Source organism: Meleagris gallopavo, chromosome 16, assembly GCF_000146605.3.
Source record: "Meleagris gallopavo isolate NT-WF06-2002-E0010 breed Aviagen turkey brand Nicholas breeding stock chromosome 16, Turkey_5.1, whole genome shotgun sequence".
NCBI classification, from domain to species: Eukaryota; Metazoa; Chordata; class Aves; order Galliformes; family Phasianidae; genus Meleagris; species Meleagris gallopavo.
The window spans coordinates 11,304,422-11,319,869 of record NC_015026.2 but is presented as its reverse complement, the minus strand read 5'-3'; the positions used below and the strand labels follow the sequence as shown (position 1 = coordinate 11,319,869).

Here is a 15,448-nt window from a genome sequence, read left to right as displayed (position 1 = left end):
TTTCTACCTGGCATCATGCTCCAGTGCCAACAAGGACTGGTCAAGCTCTGCCTGTTTTGCTGGGAGCAGAATTAGTTTGTTAAAGGACACTCAGCCTTTGGATGACCTTTGGTGGGGAGCAGAGGAGTGATGTTGGAGTTCCATTTCTCAGACACTGTGCAGTGGGACCTGCTCTGCTGGCTGAAGGTAGCAATGCTGGCAGGGCTCCAGGGACACACATGAGGTGCTGAAGCTGATTTCTCACCACGCTGAGCTCCTGCCAGGGCTGAAGCTCCCTCTGCAGGACTTCTCCTGAAGCCATCGCAGCTCAGACTGCTGCTGCCGTACCCAGGGTTACCATCATCCTTAGCATCCTCAGAGGTGGGCTGCATCTCCAGGAAAGGCCTCTCTACACGGTGCAAACCAATGTCTTTTGGATCTTTTCTGGACATACGAGCTGAGCACTCTTCTTTGACATTCCTGAGCTACAGCAGGAGCTTTCAGAACAGGCAAAGGTGGCACGGGGAGGGGGGGGAGCAGTGTCAGCAGCAGGAGGAGCTGACCTCAGAACTGATGAGCTGGAAGAGCAGTGAGAAGATGCAGTTTCATGCAGGGTTGTTTGCCTGGTGCTGCCATGGCTGTGCAAGTGGCTCAGGTCTGGAGCAGAGGCTGTGCATCCTGGCTTTGCAGACACAGGTGTGTGCTTATATAAAGAAATGTGGTGTAGCAGTGGATCATTCTGGCTCTGGGAAGCAACTGATGGTCTGAAATCGATGAGATTCATCCTCTGCTTTCTGCATGGCAGGACCTACTGGTCGGGAAGGTGACCCCCATGCAGCACATCATGACGTCAGGGTTGCCTTTTGGTTGGTGATTCTGTTAATCATCACCACTTTAATGTTACAGATGCTTTTTCATTGCCTCTAGCCCTGTAATGTTCATCATTAACTTCAGGAGCCAGTTCCTCTTGCAGATCCTCTTTGTGCTGCTATCCGGGGTCTGCTTAGCTGCTTAGGATAGAAAAGCAAGTGATGAGTAAAAGCTCAGACAAGTAGGTCAGAGATTTCCAGAGCATTGTCTGTGTGCATCCTGGTATGTTTTCTCCCCTCTCAGCACAAAGTACGTTAACCAGGCAGAGCAGAACTCTGGAGCAGTTAAGGATGGCTGTTGATACCATAGACCATTTTTGAGCGCCTCAAGTTGGACTTCTTATAACTGAGATCTCCAAAGTAACACGTAAAAGAACCTGATTTTTGTGTGTGGTTTCTCTGTTCAGCTCAGCTTGCTTTTGAGAATGTATATGTAGATCTTAGTGAGGGCTGAGGTTGCTCTGACACAGTGCTTCCTGCGCTGCAGCAGCCTCACCTCAGAGGATTGAAGCGGGATGGGGTCTGTGCTGAGCTCCAGTCTGGCTCAGTAACACCTCACATGCACCCATAACAGCTCTCTCCTGCAGCTCAGTGTGCACGTATGAGGCTGTCGCGCCTCTTGCAAATGCATCTCATCTTCCAGTGAGACCTCCAGAAAGGTGCCAGTGCAGCACAGGCTCTGTGATCTCACCAGAAGCAAATCAGCAGATGAGTTCAGTTAACTTGAGACCAAGTTAACCAAGCTGTTTTGGAAAGGAAAATAAAAGGCAAGGAGATTTATTCCAAGGAATGAAAGAAGAGCCACGGCATCTGGGCATTGAGCTGGGACTTGGGTAGGGGACTCGTGGATGGGCTGCAGTGCAGGGATGAAGAGATGCCTGGCCACTCGCAGCAGAATATGGAAGGAAGTCGCTGTGGCCTCAGAATGTGGGAGATGTCCTTTGTGTTCCCTGCATTCAGAGCGGTGAGGCTGGTGGTGGGGAGCAGGCAGCAGAGCTGTTAGCCTGGATTTGCATCTGTGTGCAGGCGGGGTGCAGTGAGGGGGGAAAAAACTCATGTTTGCAGGACTGGGCTCATCTCTGGGCTTGCCAGCTCTACGCTGGGTCTCACCAGCTCTTTGCCAAGCACCCTGCCCATGGTGCTGTGCATCCTGCTGCTCCCCAGCACTTCAGGCTCTGCTAATCCTGTGCGATGGCTCCGGATCACCTGAAGTCTCTTTTCAAAGCCACCAGCTGGATTTCCCTCTGCTGACCTTCCTCCTCCCACACCCGACTTAAACACGAGCAGATGGGGAGCGGGGATGAGAAGTGCTACCAGATCTTCATGTTAAGGGGCTGAATGCCCTTTAACAAACTGACTTTGATTTTGTTTTTTGTTTTTTGAGGGTTAGCACTAAACTGCACTCATGTCACTGGGACAAAGGGATGGGAGAGCTGCAGTGCAGCAGGATGGCGTTGCTTTGTTACGTGCAGGCTGTGGTACTCACTGTTTTTCGTTCCTCTTATTAGGAAATAGTGGATTGGTTCAATGCCATTCGTGCTGCACGCTTTCATTACTTACAAGTGGCATTCCCTGGAGCCAGCGACGCTGATGTAAGTTTTCCAGATTTTTTTTTTCCTTCTTTTTAGCATCATGTTATCAAGCAGGAAAGCTCAGGGGAGTGTTCTGTCCTTCAGTGTGTGCTGTGCAATTACTGTGCCAAAATTACTGCAATGCGAGGGCATTCAGACCACTTTCAGCTTAAGAGATAAGTGGGCCAAATGTTAAAAACCAAAGGGAACATCTCATCAGCCCACTGTGGGACGTGTGGTTGGCTCAGCTACATGGAATTGCCAACCACTTGGTTGGGATCTGGTGGCAAAGGGGTCAGTGGGCTTGGGCGGGTTCTCCCCAGCCACCTCTAGCTGATGCTGTGCTCTCATTTCTCTCCTGCTTGGTTGCTCCAGCTGGTGCCAAAGCTCTCTAGAAACTACCTGAAGGAGGGGTACATGGAGAAAACAGGGCCCAAGGTAGGCTAAAAATGTTTCTGCAACACCTCCAAAACCGAGGCTTGCTCTGTATGGGATGGTGAAGGGTCTGCCGGTGGGACAGTCTTGTCCTCCCTGCAGAGATGAAGCCTTAACACTGTAAGCACTTTAATACACATTTTCCACCTGAAGTTTGGGTTTGGAACCAAAGGATAAAAAAATCCAGAAACATCTCACAGATGAACCCAGCCCATTTCCCTGCTCTCTGGCCATTGCTACAGGCCCACCTGGCCCCAGCTGCCTTTCCCAGCCACCCCTTGCCCAGCAGGGTCCTTCAAGCCACCCGAAACTGCCCCTGTGCCCTGATACTGCCAGGTTACATTTGATGAGCAAAGCACTTCATACTTTGGTATGTAATTCAGCACTTTCTGACTCTGCAGCAAACAGAAGGATTCAAGAAGCGATGGTTCACCATGGATGACCGAAGGCTCATGTATTTCAAGGATCCCCTGGTAAGAGAAGGAGGCCTGGGCTGTGTACAGGGCATGGTCTGCAGTAAAGCCCAGGCTGATGCTCAGCAGGACGCATCGGGATTCTGTGTTGCTGAGTCTGGGCTGCTGCTGGTGGAGGGCTCTGCAGGGCTGTGGTGCTTTTGGTCTCAGCTGCTGCACTCTGTGCTCCTGGCTACTGTCTTCTAGGATGCCTTTGCGAGAGGAGAAGTGTTCATTGGGAGCAAGGAAAACAGCTACAAAGTCCTGGAAGGGCTCCCGCCATCCACGCAGGGAAATCACTGGCAGCATGGCATCACCATCGTCACCCCTGACAGGAAATTCCTCTTTGCCTGCGAGACGGAGGACGACCAGCTGGAGTGGATTACCACCTTCCAGAAAGTTATCAGCAGGCCAATGCTGCCTCAGGAATACGCAGGTGTGTGCTCACGAGGTCTGGAGAACAGTCTTGGACAGTTGATTTCCTATTGATTGGAGTAGGGGATGAACACCCTGGAGGTGTCAAGGCCAGGTTGGATGGGGCCCTGGGCAGGCTGGGCTGGTATTAAATGTGGAGGTTGGTGGCCCTGCGTGCGGCAGGGGGTTGGAGATTCGTGATCCTTGAGGTCCCTTCCAACCCTGGCCATTCTTGATTCTGTGATTCTGTGGGTGAGGATGGGGTGACTGCAGCTGCTCTTTTGTGCGTGGTGTGAGTGGGGCAGCCCTCCTCTCAAGGCTTGTGCTTGGTGGAGGGGCAGCAGTGCTGTAGGACCATAGAATGGTTGGGTTGGAAGGGACCTCAGAGCCTGTTCAATCACCCAGCACTGAGGACAATCAGACCTGTAGGGCCAGGCTGTCCTTGCTGGGCTTGTGCCCATGGCTTTAACTTTTATTTTCTGTTCTTTTGTTTCAGTGGAAGCCCATTTCAAGCATAAACCTTAGATGGGACTGGCTGGGCAGACCTGAGAAATGAGCTTCTGTTTACAACACAACATGGTTTTATTTGAAATGTTAAAAAATAATTATTAATAATAATAACAGTAATAATAATAATAATACTTCCCTTTCCCCTCATCGTTCACTTGATCATGTCGGAGGCCAAGAAGGGCAGCAGCGAAACATGGGAGAAGACATTGATCCAATCCAGAACTCATTTCTGCTCCTCCTGCACCTTGTGCCCATGTGTCTCCTGCAGGTAGGGCACTGTGCTGCTGGAAGGGTCCCCTGCCCTGTGGTGAAGAGTCTCGGGGACAAATCTCTTGGGGACGGGACACTCTTTGGACAATGTGGTCTGTGGTGCAAAACCCACACAGGTTCCTTGTGGAAAGTGATGGCTGTTCTGGGGGATGTGAGCATGCGGCCCATCCCAGCGCCCTGCCCATGATGCTGCAGCAGCTGGCTGCTGGGGCTGGTGCTTTTCCTCCTCCATGGCTCATTGCCTCAGCTCACAGGGGATACGGATTTGGCCCGAAGCCTCCTGTGCTCTGGTGACAGAGATCCCCTTGCCTCACCCCACCGGGCTCAGCCCACGGCCCTGCTGCTCTGGGGGCACTGCCTGCTGCCCCTGCTGCCCACCAGCTGTTTCCAGGGGAGAGCGAGCCCCTGAGATGCTGACACCTAAAAATAAGAGGAGAGAAACCGTTGTCTTTAAATGTAGGAATCTGCAGCTGAACTGGTGGGGGTGTTTGGAGATGACCGAAATGTGTCCTTGCCTCTGTCCTCTGCACTCCCTAAAACTCAAAGGAGGAGAAGCGCTGAGAGCAGCTTAAAACAGCTCCTGGTACGAAGCCCATCACCGTGTGACTCCCCATGGACAGTGGTTCCTGTGCAGTGCCCTGGCCATTGCCAGCCCTCCATCCCATGGGTGCCCACACCGTGCCTGCTTCTGCCTTCCCAAAGGGGAGCAGGGAGTGACACTCATCCCAGCTGAGGCCTCTGTCCTCGGGACCACTGCTCTCATGGTGTCGTGCTGGTGGATGGAGCTGGCTGTGAGGGCTGTGCTGGTGCCTGCAGGGCAGTGTGAGCAGGATGCAGCTGTTGGGCACTTGTGTCTCCCGATGTCTGCGTGTTGCTGAATGACCGATCCTCCCGGTGTCGTAGAGGTAAATGATAAATAGATGACGTCAGTGTGGGTGAGCATCACATCTCCCGGGTGGTGGCAGTGCTGTCTCTAGGCCGATTCCGAGCAGGGTGTAGAAATTCAGATATCTGTGTCGTTGGCCTCGTTAGCTGCTTACCAAAGTGCACAGCCTGGCAGTGCCCGCTGCCGGGTACCGTGGGTGGCTGTGGGGCCGGGGCTGAGCAGCAGGCTGGGCTGTGCCCACCTGTGCCCCTGCTGCCCTTGGCGCAGTCCTCTGTAATCCGGTTGGTGCACTTTGTTTTCCAATAATTCTCTTAATTATTTTTTTTTTATGTTTTTATTTTTTTTTTCCTGCGAAGAATACAAAAGCTGCTTGAAGTGACATTTCAGCGCTGTGTTGAGCACTGTAACTGCTGGGGCGGGGGCTCAGGCCCTGCTGTCAGTGTTTGTAACCGAACCCCTCGTGGGCCGTGTCTGTCTGTAATGTCACTGGTAAGAACTGTGGTACTACATGTCATTCGCACCAATAAACGCTGATGTCGGACGGGTGCTGGTGTCGTCTGGGTCTGCGGTGCAGGGAAGCAGAAAGGAGGGGGTGGGAATACCTTCCTTCATGTGCTGCGTGTGCGTAGAGCTGTGCTGGGTGGGGGGGTGATTCTGTGTTAGCAACGCCTGCTTCTATGTATGTGTGTGTGTGGATGTGTGCACACATGCACAAATGGTATTTCGTAGCACTCAGCCCCCGGCACCAACAGAGCACCTGTTGTTACAGGATCAGACACAGAGGTGAGTACAGATAGGCATTTGTAGGAATGATTGACAAACATAGAAGGTAAACGTATTTCTTGAATGCACACACGGTGCTTCTTCATCTGCAGCCAGCACTATGGCTTCTTAATAACTAAATTAATTTTGGGATGCATTTTCTTATGATTAATAAAGTTTATGTATTGTTTGTAACTTAAGCTAAATGCGTGATGCAGAAATGCAGTTAAACACGTGTGTAGCTTGCTCTCTGTATTTGCCTATGTATACACACAATTTAATAGTGTATTTTTTTTTGCTATCACTTAAGTCAGCCCTGTCACAAACAGTGGCTGTGGCTTCAGCCAGAGGGAGACAGACTGTGTGTGTGCAAAATTAGGACCTGTATAATAACTATTAGAGCTTACAGAGTATTAAAAGAAAAGACCATATTGTGAGTATACGTTATACCTGTGATAATGGCCAAGGCTGTTCCATACCACCATACAATGATGTGTGCAGCATTCAGCCAACACTGAGCAGGAACTGAGGCTGCAAACTGAAGCGATTTGCACCCATCACAGACTCTCAGAAAGCAGCTGTATCATAGATCCTGGTATAAAGTGTTTATTTGAGACGTCACAATTAACACAAAATCTGCCTTTCATTGCCTTCTTTTCTTTTTCATACAGTCAGTAAAGTCTGATGAACCCCTCCCTCCCCCATGCATGATTGCTGTTTATTAATCTAAGCCTTCGTATTTTCACCGTGAAAAAATAAAGCGTTTCCCCCTTTCATTTGTTTGCTGCACCACCGCCACTCAGTGGTCTGCAGTAAAGAGGAGATGTAGAATTGCTATGCCTACCACTGGGGTTGAAATTACTCCATTATTTATTGATTTATCCTTTTTACACGAAGTGTTAAATGAATCAATCACCCAAGAAAAATAAATATATCATAAAGAACCAAAAGTTCTGCAGTATCCCTTTTCTTTACGTGTAGCTGCATTTCAAATGCAGACATTGCTCGTGGCTGTTCGCTGTTACATACGGTTGTGAACTCAGAAAGAGTGTTCCAAAGGAGCAGAGCCACCAGCCAGAGGAGGTATTTTAGATGCCAAATTTTTAAGCCTAGGCGAGAGAGATCCGCGTGGAGCCAATTACCTGCGTTCCACTGGTCAGCTTTTACTCGAGAGCAATTCAATCTTGTGCTTTTCAGAAGTATCAGCTAAACACACACATAGGCTCAGCCAGAGCCAGCTCACCATAGACGCAGGCAGTGCTGTTCTCACTGCAGCAGAGGGAGCTCCTGGTGTCAGTGCATCCTGGCTGTGCAGCTCCCTGTGCTCTGGGCTCCTCGCATCGCAGGGCTTTTGGCACCAGCCTCACCCCTCAGTTACGCAGGGACTCACCCTGCTTTCAGGATGTTCCTTGCAGATGGCAGAGGTCAGGGAGGCCTTCTTGTAACAAACACGGTAATGGGTAGGTCGTGGAGCAGACCCATATTACTGAGTTATTGTGCAAAAGGAATACTGCATCAGAAACCGTAGACGACTATATTTTAATCAAAGTCACCAGGCGCTGCATCGGAAACCTGCTAACAATCGCTCCCATTGGTTCTTTTGGCTACTTTTTGTTGCTTTCTTTCTTTTGTTTACATAAATAATATAGACCGAACATTATAAACATTTCAGCAACCATTTCTAAAAGACTGGAGGAGCCCTTTTAGGCGCCAAGAAACAACTGCAGGATTCAAATTCCAAAACTGTCTTTGGAGTCATGGAACCATCAGTGTACAGGGCACCCTATGGCAAAAATACTCAGTCCAGTTCAATAGGACTGCTGTCTTCCTGACCATCTTCTGTGTCATCATCTTCTCCAGTTCCCATCAGACTGTTTAAAAGATTTCCTAGAACCAAGTACATGACAGTCAAACTTAGCTTACTAGTCCCATATTCGCATTAAAATTCTTTATCTGCTCTCTCAGCATGCTGGTAGGGTTGATTGCAATAACCAGAACTGCTGGCATAAACCTTACCTAGTAATCCTCCATAGGACGATGTCTGCTTGGGCGGAACACCAAAGAAAAGCTGTCCTATTCTATCTAGGTACTGGAATGACACAAGGTGGAGAACAACATCAGCTGCTTCGTTTACAGGTGGAAATACCACAAGCGAGATCACTGACTCCTGTCTCCAAACTGTATTCAAACATCCTGCTTCTTCAGCATGCCATCAAGAACAACTGAAATGCCACACCTGATAGATTTACCAATTTCCATTCCCACGAATTAAACACACTCTTCCAAATAAAAGCCACCCGCTGTCTAAAGCATCTATCAGCATCTCACTGCCTGGAGGAAACACTTACAGCCAGCACCCAGCGGCTGTTTCAGCCACACTACATACAGTGTGACCCCCGTGGTTTGCACTCAGAGCGATCAGCCATTACATAACTAATTCTGTGGGTTACATCCTGCTTGCAGTTCCCAGTAACTCACCTCATTATACATGGGATCTCTTTTCAGGGACGGTTGATACTGTTCACACAATACTGTAAATACTGTTAGTTTTCCCCTAGAAAGGAAACAACCAAAAATGTAATCTCAAAAGCAATTGAAAAGGAAACTGAACCAGAGTGAGAAAAATTGCACCGTACCCATCAACAGCCAATAACAGAAACCAGATGAAGTTTAGCAGTGGTTGCACAAAGGGCGGACCCTTTTCTATTGAAGGATGTTTCTGTGTATATGTTGTAAAAACAACTGAGGCGCTGGTCTTATTTTTTAAGCAGAGAAATCTGCAAAAGGAAACAGAGCAGGGGAAGTTAAAAAACAGAGAAGAGTATGGATTGCTATGTAAGAGAATCTGGCACGGTATCTGAGATAAATTCTGAGGCCATTAAAGGACATAAGAAGTGCCTCTGTCTAAATGCTGAGAAAAAGAACCCCTTCTTTGTAACTGATACTCATAGAAACAAATACTCACAGCACTGTTTAAGAGTCCTACATACAGCAGTCCGATAGAAGGGATTTTCTACCACTAACCATCACTACAATCTCTAGCAACCAACTAAGGAAAACAGGACGCATCCAACACGACAGCTGGAGGCTGCCAAGAGACAGCCTCACTCTCGCCCACTCCCTCTCACAGCACCTCCTGTCCGTGCTGCAGTCCTGGCTGCACCTCCTGCTCAGCCTCCCCCTGAGCTGCTTTCCCTGCCTGCAGGAAGCCATCCGCTGATTAAACTCAGTAAAATTGGCTTTGTCAGCCTCAATTGTAGGTGAGCTTTGCAAACGCACACCCAAGCTTGCACTCCCACGTCCTTCCAAATAAATGCTTAAAGAAAACGAGAGCCACCAGCAGTTCTGAGAAACCACTGGTCTGTGCTGCTCATACACCAGGGTGACCCAACGTTAATAATCTCTTAGGACAATGAGACTGAGAGCACTCTTGTGCCCACTTAGGCCCAGGCTTGGTAAGCACATCCAGTTAATTCCTAACCAACCAGGCACAAAGTGGCATTAATGAAAAGTAAGAGTTGTGCTCTGAGGGTCAAACAGGTTATTTTAACTCTTCAAGCAATTAACACAGCGTTAGGTTTTGACCTTAACACATTTTTTCCTCACTCCACACGAGTTTGGGATGGGTTTCTATTGCTACCACACGCAGTGAGTCTTGGAACCTCTGGTACTTTCACAGCTTCTCTGAAAGGACATTCAGTTAACCCATAGTTATCTCCATCAAATTAGATTGGCCTCACACACAGCATCACCTCAGCACAACAGTTCAAAAAACAGTGCAACACCTACTGTAGGACTGCCTGTGCTACAAACATGTCCACCTCACTGCGATAGCCTCTGGATGAGGAGTATTCCACGAGCATGTTTGCACAGCCTTCACCATCTGTGGAGTGCAAGAAGTGATACCGAGATTCACTATAGTTTTGCTCTATAAAAGGAAAAAGAAAATGGCCTTTAAGAAATCAGTTCATCATAGCTGAGCATAAAAACACATTTGCTAGGCTGGTACTCTACAGGCAGAAAGAGCTGCACACAGTAATAAATGGAACAAGTAGCAAAAAGGAGGGGCACTTTTTAGAGACAACTGATGAAGCCCAACAGTACCTTCAGCATCCTTCCTTCTACGTGCACAGAAAGAAGGCATTCCCTATTTTTAGCATAGCCTACTCCTGCTATCAAAATTAAAATTGCCTTCATGTTCTGAACAGAACAGCAATTATGCAGGAAAAAAAGGTGCAAGAAATGAAAATGTTTTGTTAGAGCTTGAAGCCAAGTATCATGCAAAAGCATGGTAGTGACAAATCATAACTGGAAACCTGCTCTTTTTTGGAATTTAAAAGGTTTGTTAGAAAAATCACAGCCATTTCTGATGACTCCCAACAGCTACTAAGAAAACACACACGTTCTGATCTGCAAAAGGGCAGGCAGAAGGCTACAGGATGGGGATTCTTACTCTCAGAATGCAATGCTTTCTGTGCTAATCACACCACAGCTCCTCACTTTAACACTGAGGAAAATCTTCCCTTGGAGGTGGCAGCAGCCATCAAAAAACCACCACCAATCCCTGAGAACAGCCCCGGGTCTGAGTGTGGCACACAGCCATGCTGACCAGTGTCACACAAAGCCCTGCCATCAATCGCAGCTCCTGAAAGACGTTAAGCAAACGAGCAATCACCTTGCACAGCTTTTAACCGATGAGAAACCAGAGGAGAGCATTAATTATTTGGCTGTTCTCACCCACCTCTCTGTTTTGAACAAAAGACTTTAAAAACTGAGTATGAAACACAATTATTTTGAGCATTTTGGTCTATCTGAAATCCCATTATGCATGGGAAACGCCTGGAACAAGCCTGCTCTTCAACATCCCATGGGTACCCAGTGGTCGGATGCTGTGATGTGTATCAATCTTTCTTAGGTTTAACCAGCATGTAATAACAAGCCAACAGAACAGCCCTGCTCCCTAACAAGCTTCCTCCTAATCACTCTTAGCCACACTACCTCAGTGCCTAAAGGATCATCCCTCCTTTCACCAAAGAGCTTTACAGCAGCTGTGTTTTGGGGTTTGCACAAATACGTTTATGAGCCTATTTTTTTTTCTGTTAGTGACAAACAGCAGGCAACACCAGACATCATTTCCATCTCAGCTTCTCTAGGTTATTTACAAAATACATCCTTTACATATTTCCAACACTTTCAAAATCAAACACAGGAAAGCCAGTTGATTTTTCTTACCTTTCCACAGGGTAATGGCTAGTAACTGGTGTAATTTTGGATGGCCAAGTTTTCCTGATCCCCCGCTAGACCACTTCAGTGCTCTGGATACAAAAGCCACTCTTTCAGGGGAATTTGGATCCATTAAACTAAACAATTTTGCCAAGTTTTCTACAAGGAATAACATTCACAAATACATAATGTTAACAGAAATAGGAAGACTCGCTGCTTCTCAAGATATAACTCCTAATAAGACAAGCTCTGTTCTCAGTCTTTATAAGAGATCTTAAAAACAGTGACTTTGAATTGCAGAAGCACACCACAAACATCACATCAACCCTGCCGTGGTTTGGGACAGGGAATCGCAGAGCCTCAAACAGCCCCACAGAGGAGGGAAGGCTGATGGCCTCAGGAGTGCTTGCCATCAACAGGGCAGCAGACAGAAGCCTGCAGTTCCAAAAAGGACCACCAGAAGTCATCGGTGGGCTACAGAAAGTCAGAGCTGACCTAAGGCAATAAGGAAGGGTCTGTCCCAGCCCTCTGCACCTTCTGCCCCCACCCACACTGCAGCCTGCCGAGGCAGTGGCAGACTCCCTGAAATGAGCACAAGGCAGACTTTTAAGGTCTTCCCGAATTGTCTGCTCACTAAATCTCAACTGGAGAAGAAGGTGAGAGGCTGACTGACAAGTACTGTGTGCACCACCACGCTGCTACGGCAGACACGGCCATCCAGCAAAGCCTCGGAGCTGCAAGTCACTGTGTAGACAACATATTCCTCCTGCAGTGAGGAAAGGAGGATGCCACAAGATGGCACGTTAATTCAAAGCACGTCCCTTTGCTCACAGCACTGTCAGTTATCAGGAACCCATTCTTCTCTAACAAAGTTTTCCTCCCACCCATTTCCACTCCCCGGCCACATGGGATGACAATGATTTCAGGTTCCAAGACTTAATGCTCACTGAGAAGTGAGAACACCTAAACAAACTGAGTGCAAAGGTCACCATACCTAAAAGGTCATCTGTAACTTTTGCATCTGACTTCTCCAAAGACTCCAAAACCAACATGGACAGATCAGCAGCACTGTTTTGCTAAAAGACAAACACATACTGGTAGTGATGAACGTAGCAGTGAATCAAAGGAATCATCATCAAAGAGTTCATTTCTCATGCAGAATTTTGTCAGGAGCACATTAATACTTTTATCAGCAGTTACAGGTAAAGAACAACAGGAAGTTTCAATTCCCTCTTACAAAAATTTACATTAATTCGATGGCAACAGCGAGAAGTCTCCAGGAAAGCAAAACAAATGTAGTTCACAGTTCCAGTTTGGAATCATCTTTCCTTGTGGAGAGAAACCCAACGAAGAGATAAAGCAAAAGATTACGAAGCAACCACCCCAACATTTGCCATTGGGACTTCACTATTGGCCCCATAACAACCCCCCAACACCACCCAAAAACACGAACATACCTGGTTATGACTGAAGAACAGCAGAGCCCCTGAGTACATTAACTCTCTCGCTTCCACATATTTTCCTTGTGACATATACCTGGAAACAACAGCAAAGCCTTGATAAAAGTTACTAGAAAGCAAGTTGCATATGCATCAATTAATAGAAAGGGTTAAACTATTTGATTCTGCCACCAGTGAGGGCCATCAGCCACCTGCACTGAAGCCAAGCAGCCTGCCTCCCTGATGGCAGGCATCCCGCAGGCTCTGCCACAGCCCACGTCACAGCGTTCTCTCACCTGCTGCAGCTCCTCCCTTCCTCACTTAGGAGTAAACCAAAAAATGAAGGACAGAACTGGCTCCCAACAGTAACCCCAACAAGAACTATCTCCTACCACGGCACGGGGATCACAGCCTCCTGCACACCACCGCAATGGGCAACTACAGCTCTTGGACCATCACATCTCCAGGTTAGAAATGCAGCACTTCCACCAAGAGCAGTTAAGGATAGCAGGACTTTCTCTGAGCAAGTGCCCTCAGCAGCTCAGAGCCACAGTAAATGCCTCATGCATCAGCTGAGCAGCTTGGCACCTACAGCATTTTGCAGCTGGCCTCATACCCAGGTGTGCCTCAAGGCTTCTGGCTCCAAAGCTCCTCGTGGATCCCCCTCCCACTGAGCCGTTTCCAAGAGACTCCTACAGTCTACAGGTGATACTAATGAAAACTGCTTTACAACATAAAATACATCTTAAGAGCCTTTTTTTTGAAAGATATTTTTAAAAAAAAAGATTAGAAATATTCACTCTGTGAATCTAAATGGCACTCAGAACCAAAGAGTAACATTTTCAGAACTGAAATCCTGTGACAGATGATCCATACCATACAGACCTATAAGCATACGGATAACAGAAGTCAGTGTCACTACAGAGGCAGTCACCTTGAGCCTTTGATTCAACTGCCAGAGCACGCACAGGGACGGGCTCCACCCAGCCTGCACTGCCCACATAATGCTGCTTGGACAGCAGCAGCACATTCCTCCTGCCACGTGGAGCACAGCGAGGGACAAGCACTGCAGGATGCAGGTTTGTGATAATCCTTCCTCCCCACCCTCCTCCAACCTCAAGCATACCTTGGCTTCTGACTTCTGAAGCTCTGAGTCAGGATTTCAGGTTTGACTCGCACTGGATGACGGAACAGACTAGCATTTACAGGCTTGCTTTGATCAAAGTGAACCAACACTGCATCCCAATTACAATTCCGCAGCTGAGATCACCTCACTCTGTGCTGATGTCTCTCTGGAAGACTGTTTACATTCAACAAACATTTTACAGAGGACAGACAAGACTGTCTGGGACTCCTTCCCACTCTCAGCGACTTTCCAAACAAATCTTCTCTGCCTCATTCTATCTTTTTGCCTGGAAGGAAATCCCCTTCCTTTGTGGCTACGCAAATATCACCTTTCCTTTTAATTGAGCACCTTCCCTCTCCTGCGTCTGAAAGGGAAAAGGCAGGAACTCTCACTCCAAATTAATACAGTGAGGCTTAAGCAAAGCATGTGAACTAACACGTATAAAACACAAGATGAGAAACAACTGCTGAACAAAGTCGTTTTCCACCACTGCAGCCATCACCTCACGTAATCCTTCCCATAAAATAGGCCACACTATGTCTTAGATTTACGTTTATCCTCAAATAATAATAATTTAAGTTTTAAAACTTCGATGTTGCCCTCACTGATCCCAGCAGATCTGCTGTGTGATGGTGCTCAGCACATAGCAGGGAGGGCAGCAATGGGAAGAGTTCACTGAGGACATTATGCCCTGCAGTGCTAAGGGTGCAGCACCCCACACTCCTGGCTGCTGAGGGTACCCACATGCTGATCCCATTCAGCACTGGGAACATATGGCACAAGGGAGCCACGAGGCTGCTGAGAGCAGCATCCCAATTCTGGCACTACCACGAGTGAACAAAGCCAGGGCCAACCAGTGAAGCCCCTACAAGGGGTACCCGATTCAGCGCTCCTGAAGGGAACACAGAACAATTTTAAATTGAATGAGGAAAGAAGTGCCAAGATGGATGGATTGCCATGGATGTGAGCAATGAAAAGAAATATTGCAAGAGGCCATAGTAATATGTCTGACTGAGCATCCAGGTCTCCTCTACTTAATCACTGCCACATACACAAGGAAGAACATTTTTGCGTATAAATTTGGCCAGCCTAAAGCTGCCAGGGAAGGGGAACGGTGAAGGCAGAGCCAGCAGAGGCTGCCCAGAGACAGCAACAGGCACAGGGCTCAGCAGGACGGCACCTGAGGAGCGGGAAAAAGGGGTGCAGGCAGCGAGCCAGCTTCCACAGGGGCACAGCCTCAGCGCCTCCATAGTAATGCACGGGGCATGGGAAACGGGCACAGGGAAGCACAACTTTTAGCCCAACCTCGGGGCCGGGATATCCCGGACTGCAGCGTCGTCTCGGGAGCCACGCAGGCTCTGCAGGAGGGAGGTGGGAGGGCCTCTGTGTTACGGAAGGCCTGGCCCGCACGGAGCCGGGCAACGGCGAAAAAAAGGGTCGGGAACCTCCGAGCGAGAGCCGGGAGAGGCCGGCACGGGAGACGCGTCAGCAGCGCTGCGTCCCGCGGCCCTC

General features: G+C 48.4%; 2 protein-coding genes across 2 annotated transcripts; one reads left to right on the top strand and one right to left on the bottom strand.

The window, feature by feature from the left end:
• Positions 1 to 2,335: 2,335 nt before the first annotated feature.
• Positions 2,336 to 5,931, top strand: LOC104909254 (arf-GAP with dual PH domain-containing protein 1-like). Its single transcript, XM_019620858.2, has 5 exons — positions 2,336 to 2,440; positions 2,795 to 2,857; positions 3,256 to 3,327; positions 3,514 to 3,742; positions 4,217 to 5,931. Exons 2-5 carry the CDS (start codon positions 2,837 to 2,839, stop codon positions 4,243 to 4,245), a joined length of 351 nt encoding a protein of 116 aa, XP_019476403.1. The 5' UTR covers positions 2,336 to 2,440; positions 2,795 to 2,836; the 3' UTR covers positions 4,246 to 5,931.
• An 807-nt stretch (positions 5,932 to 6,738) lies between these two features.
• On the bottom strand, positions 6,739 to 15,357 carry GET4 (guided entry of tail-anchored proteins factor 4). The gene is made up of 9 exons (XM_019620856.2): positions 15,242 to 15,357; positions 12,829 to 12,907; positions 12,366 to 12,447; positions 11,381 to 11,530; positions 9,938 to 10,076; positions 8,785 to 8,925; positions 8,627 to 8,702; positions 8,165 to 8,237; positions 6,739 to 8,035 (listed from the first exon to the last, which is right to left on the bottom strand). Exons 2-9 carry the CDS (start codon positions 12,901 to 12,903, stop codon positions 7,947 to 7,949), a joined length of 825 nt encoding a protein of 274 aa, XP_019476401.1. The 5' UTR covers positions 12,904 to 12,907; positions 15,242 to 15,357; the 3' UTR covers positions 6,739 to 7,946.
• Positions 15,358 to 15,448: the final 91 nt, after the last annotated feature.

Excerpts from the sequence above, each read along its gene's own strand:
- LOC104909254 (XM_019620858.2), top strand. The coding sequence starts at position 2,837 with ATGGAGAAAACAGGGCCCAAG. Across the intron at positions 2,858-3,255 it reads TGGAGAAAACAGGGCCCAAG|CAAACAGAAGGATTCAAGAA; the intron begins GTAGGCTAAAAA and ends CTGACTCTGCAG. Across the intron at positions 3,328-3,513 it reads TGTATTTCAAGGATCCCCTG|GATGCCTTTGCGAGAGGAGA; the intron begins GTAAGAGAAGGA and ends ACTGTCTTCTAG.
- GET4 (XM_019620856.2), bottom strand. The coding sequence starts at position 12,903 with ATGTCACAAGGAAAATATGTGGAAGCGAGAGAGTTAATGTACTCAGGG. Across the intron at positions 11,531-12,365 it reads AGTTACAGATGACCTTTTAG|AAAACTTGGCAAAATTGTTT; the intron begins GTATGGTGACCT and ends TATTCCTTGTAG. Across the intron at positions 8,703-8,784 it reads CTGTTATTGGCTGTTGATGG|GGGAAAACTAACAGTATTTA; the intron begins GTACGGTGCAAT and ends TTTCCTTTCTAG.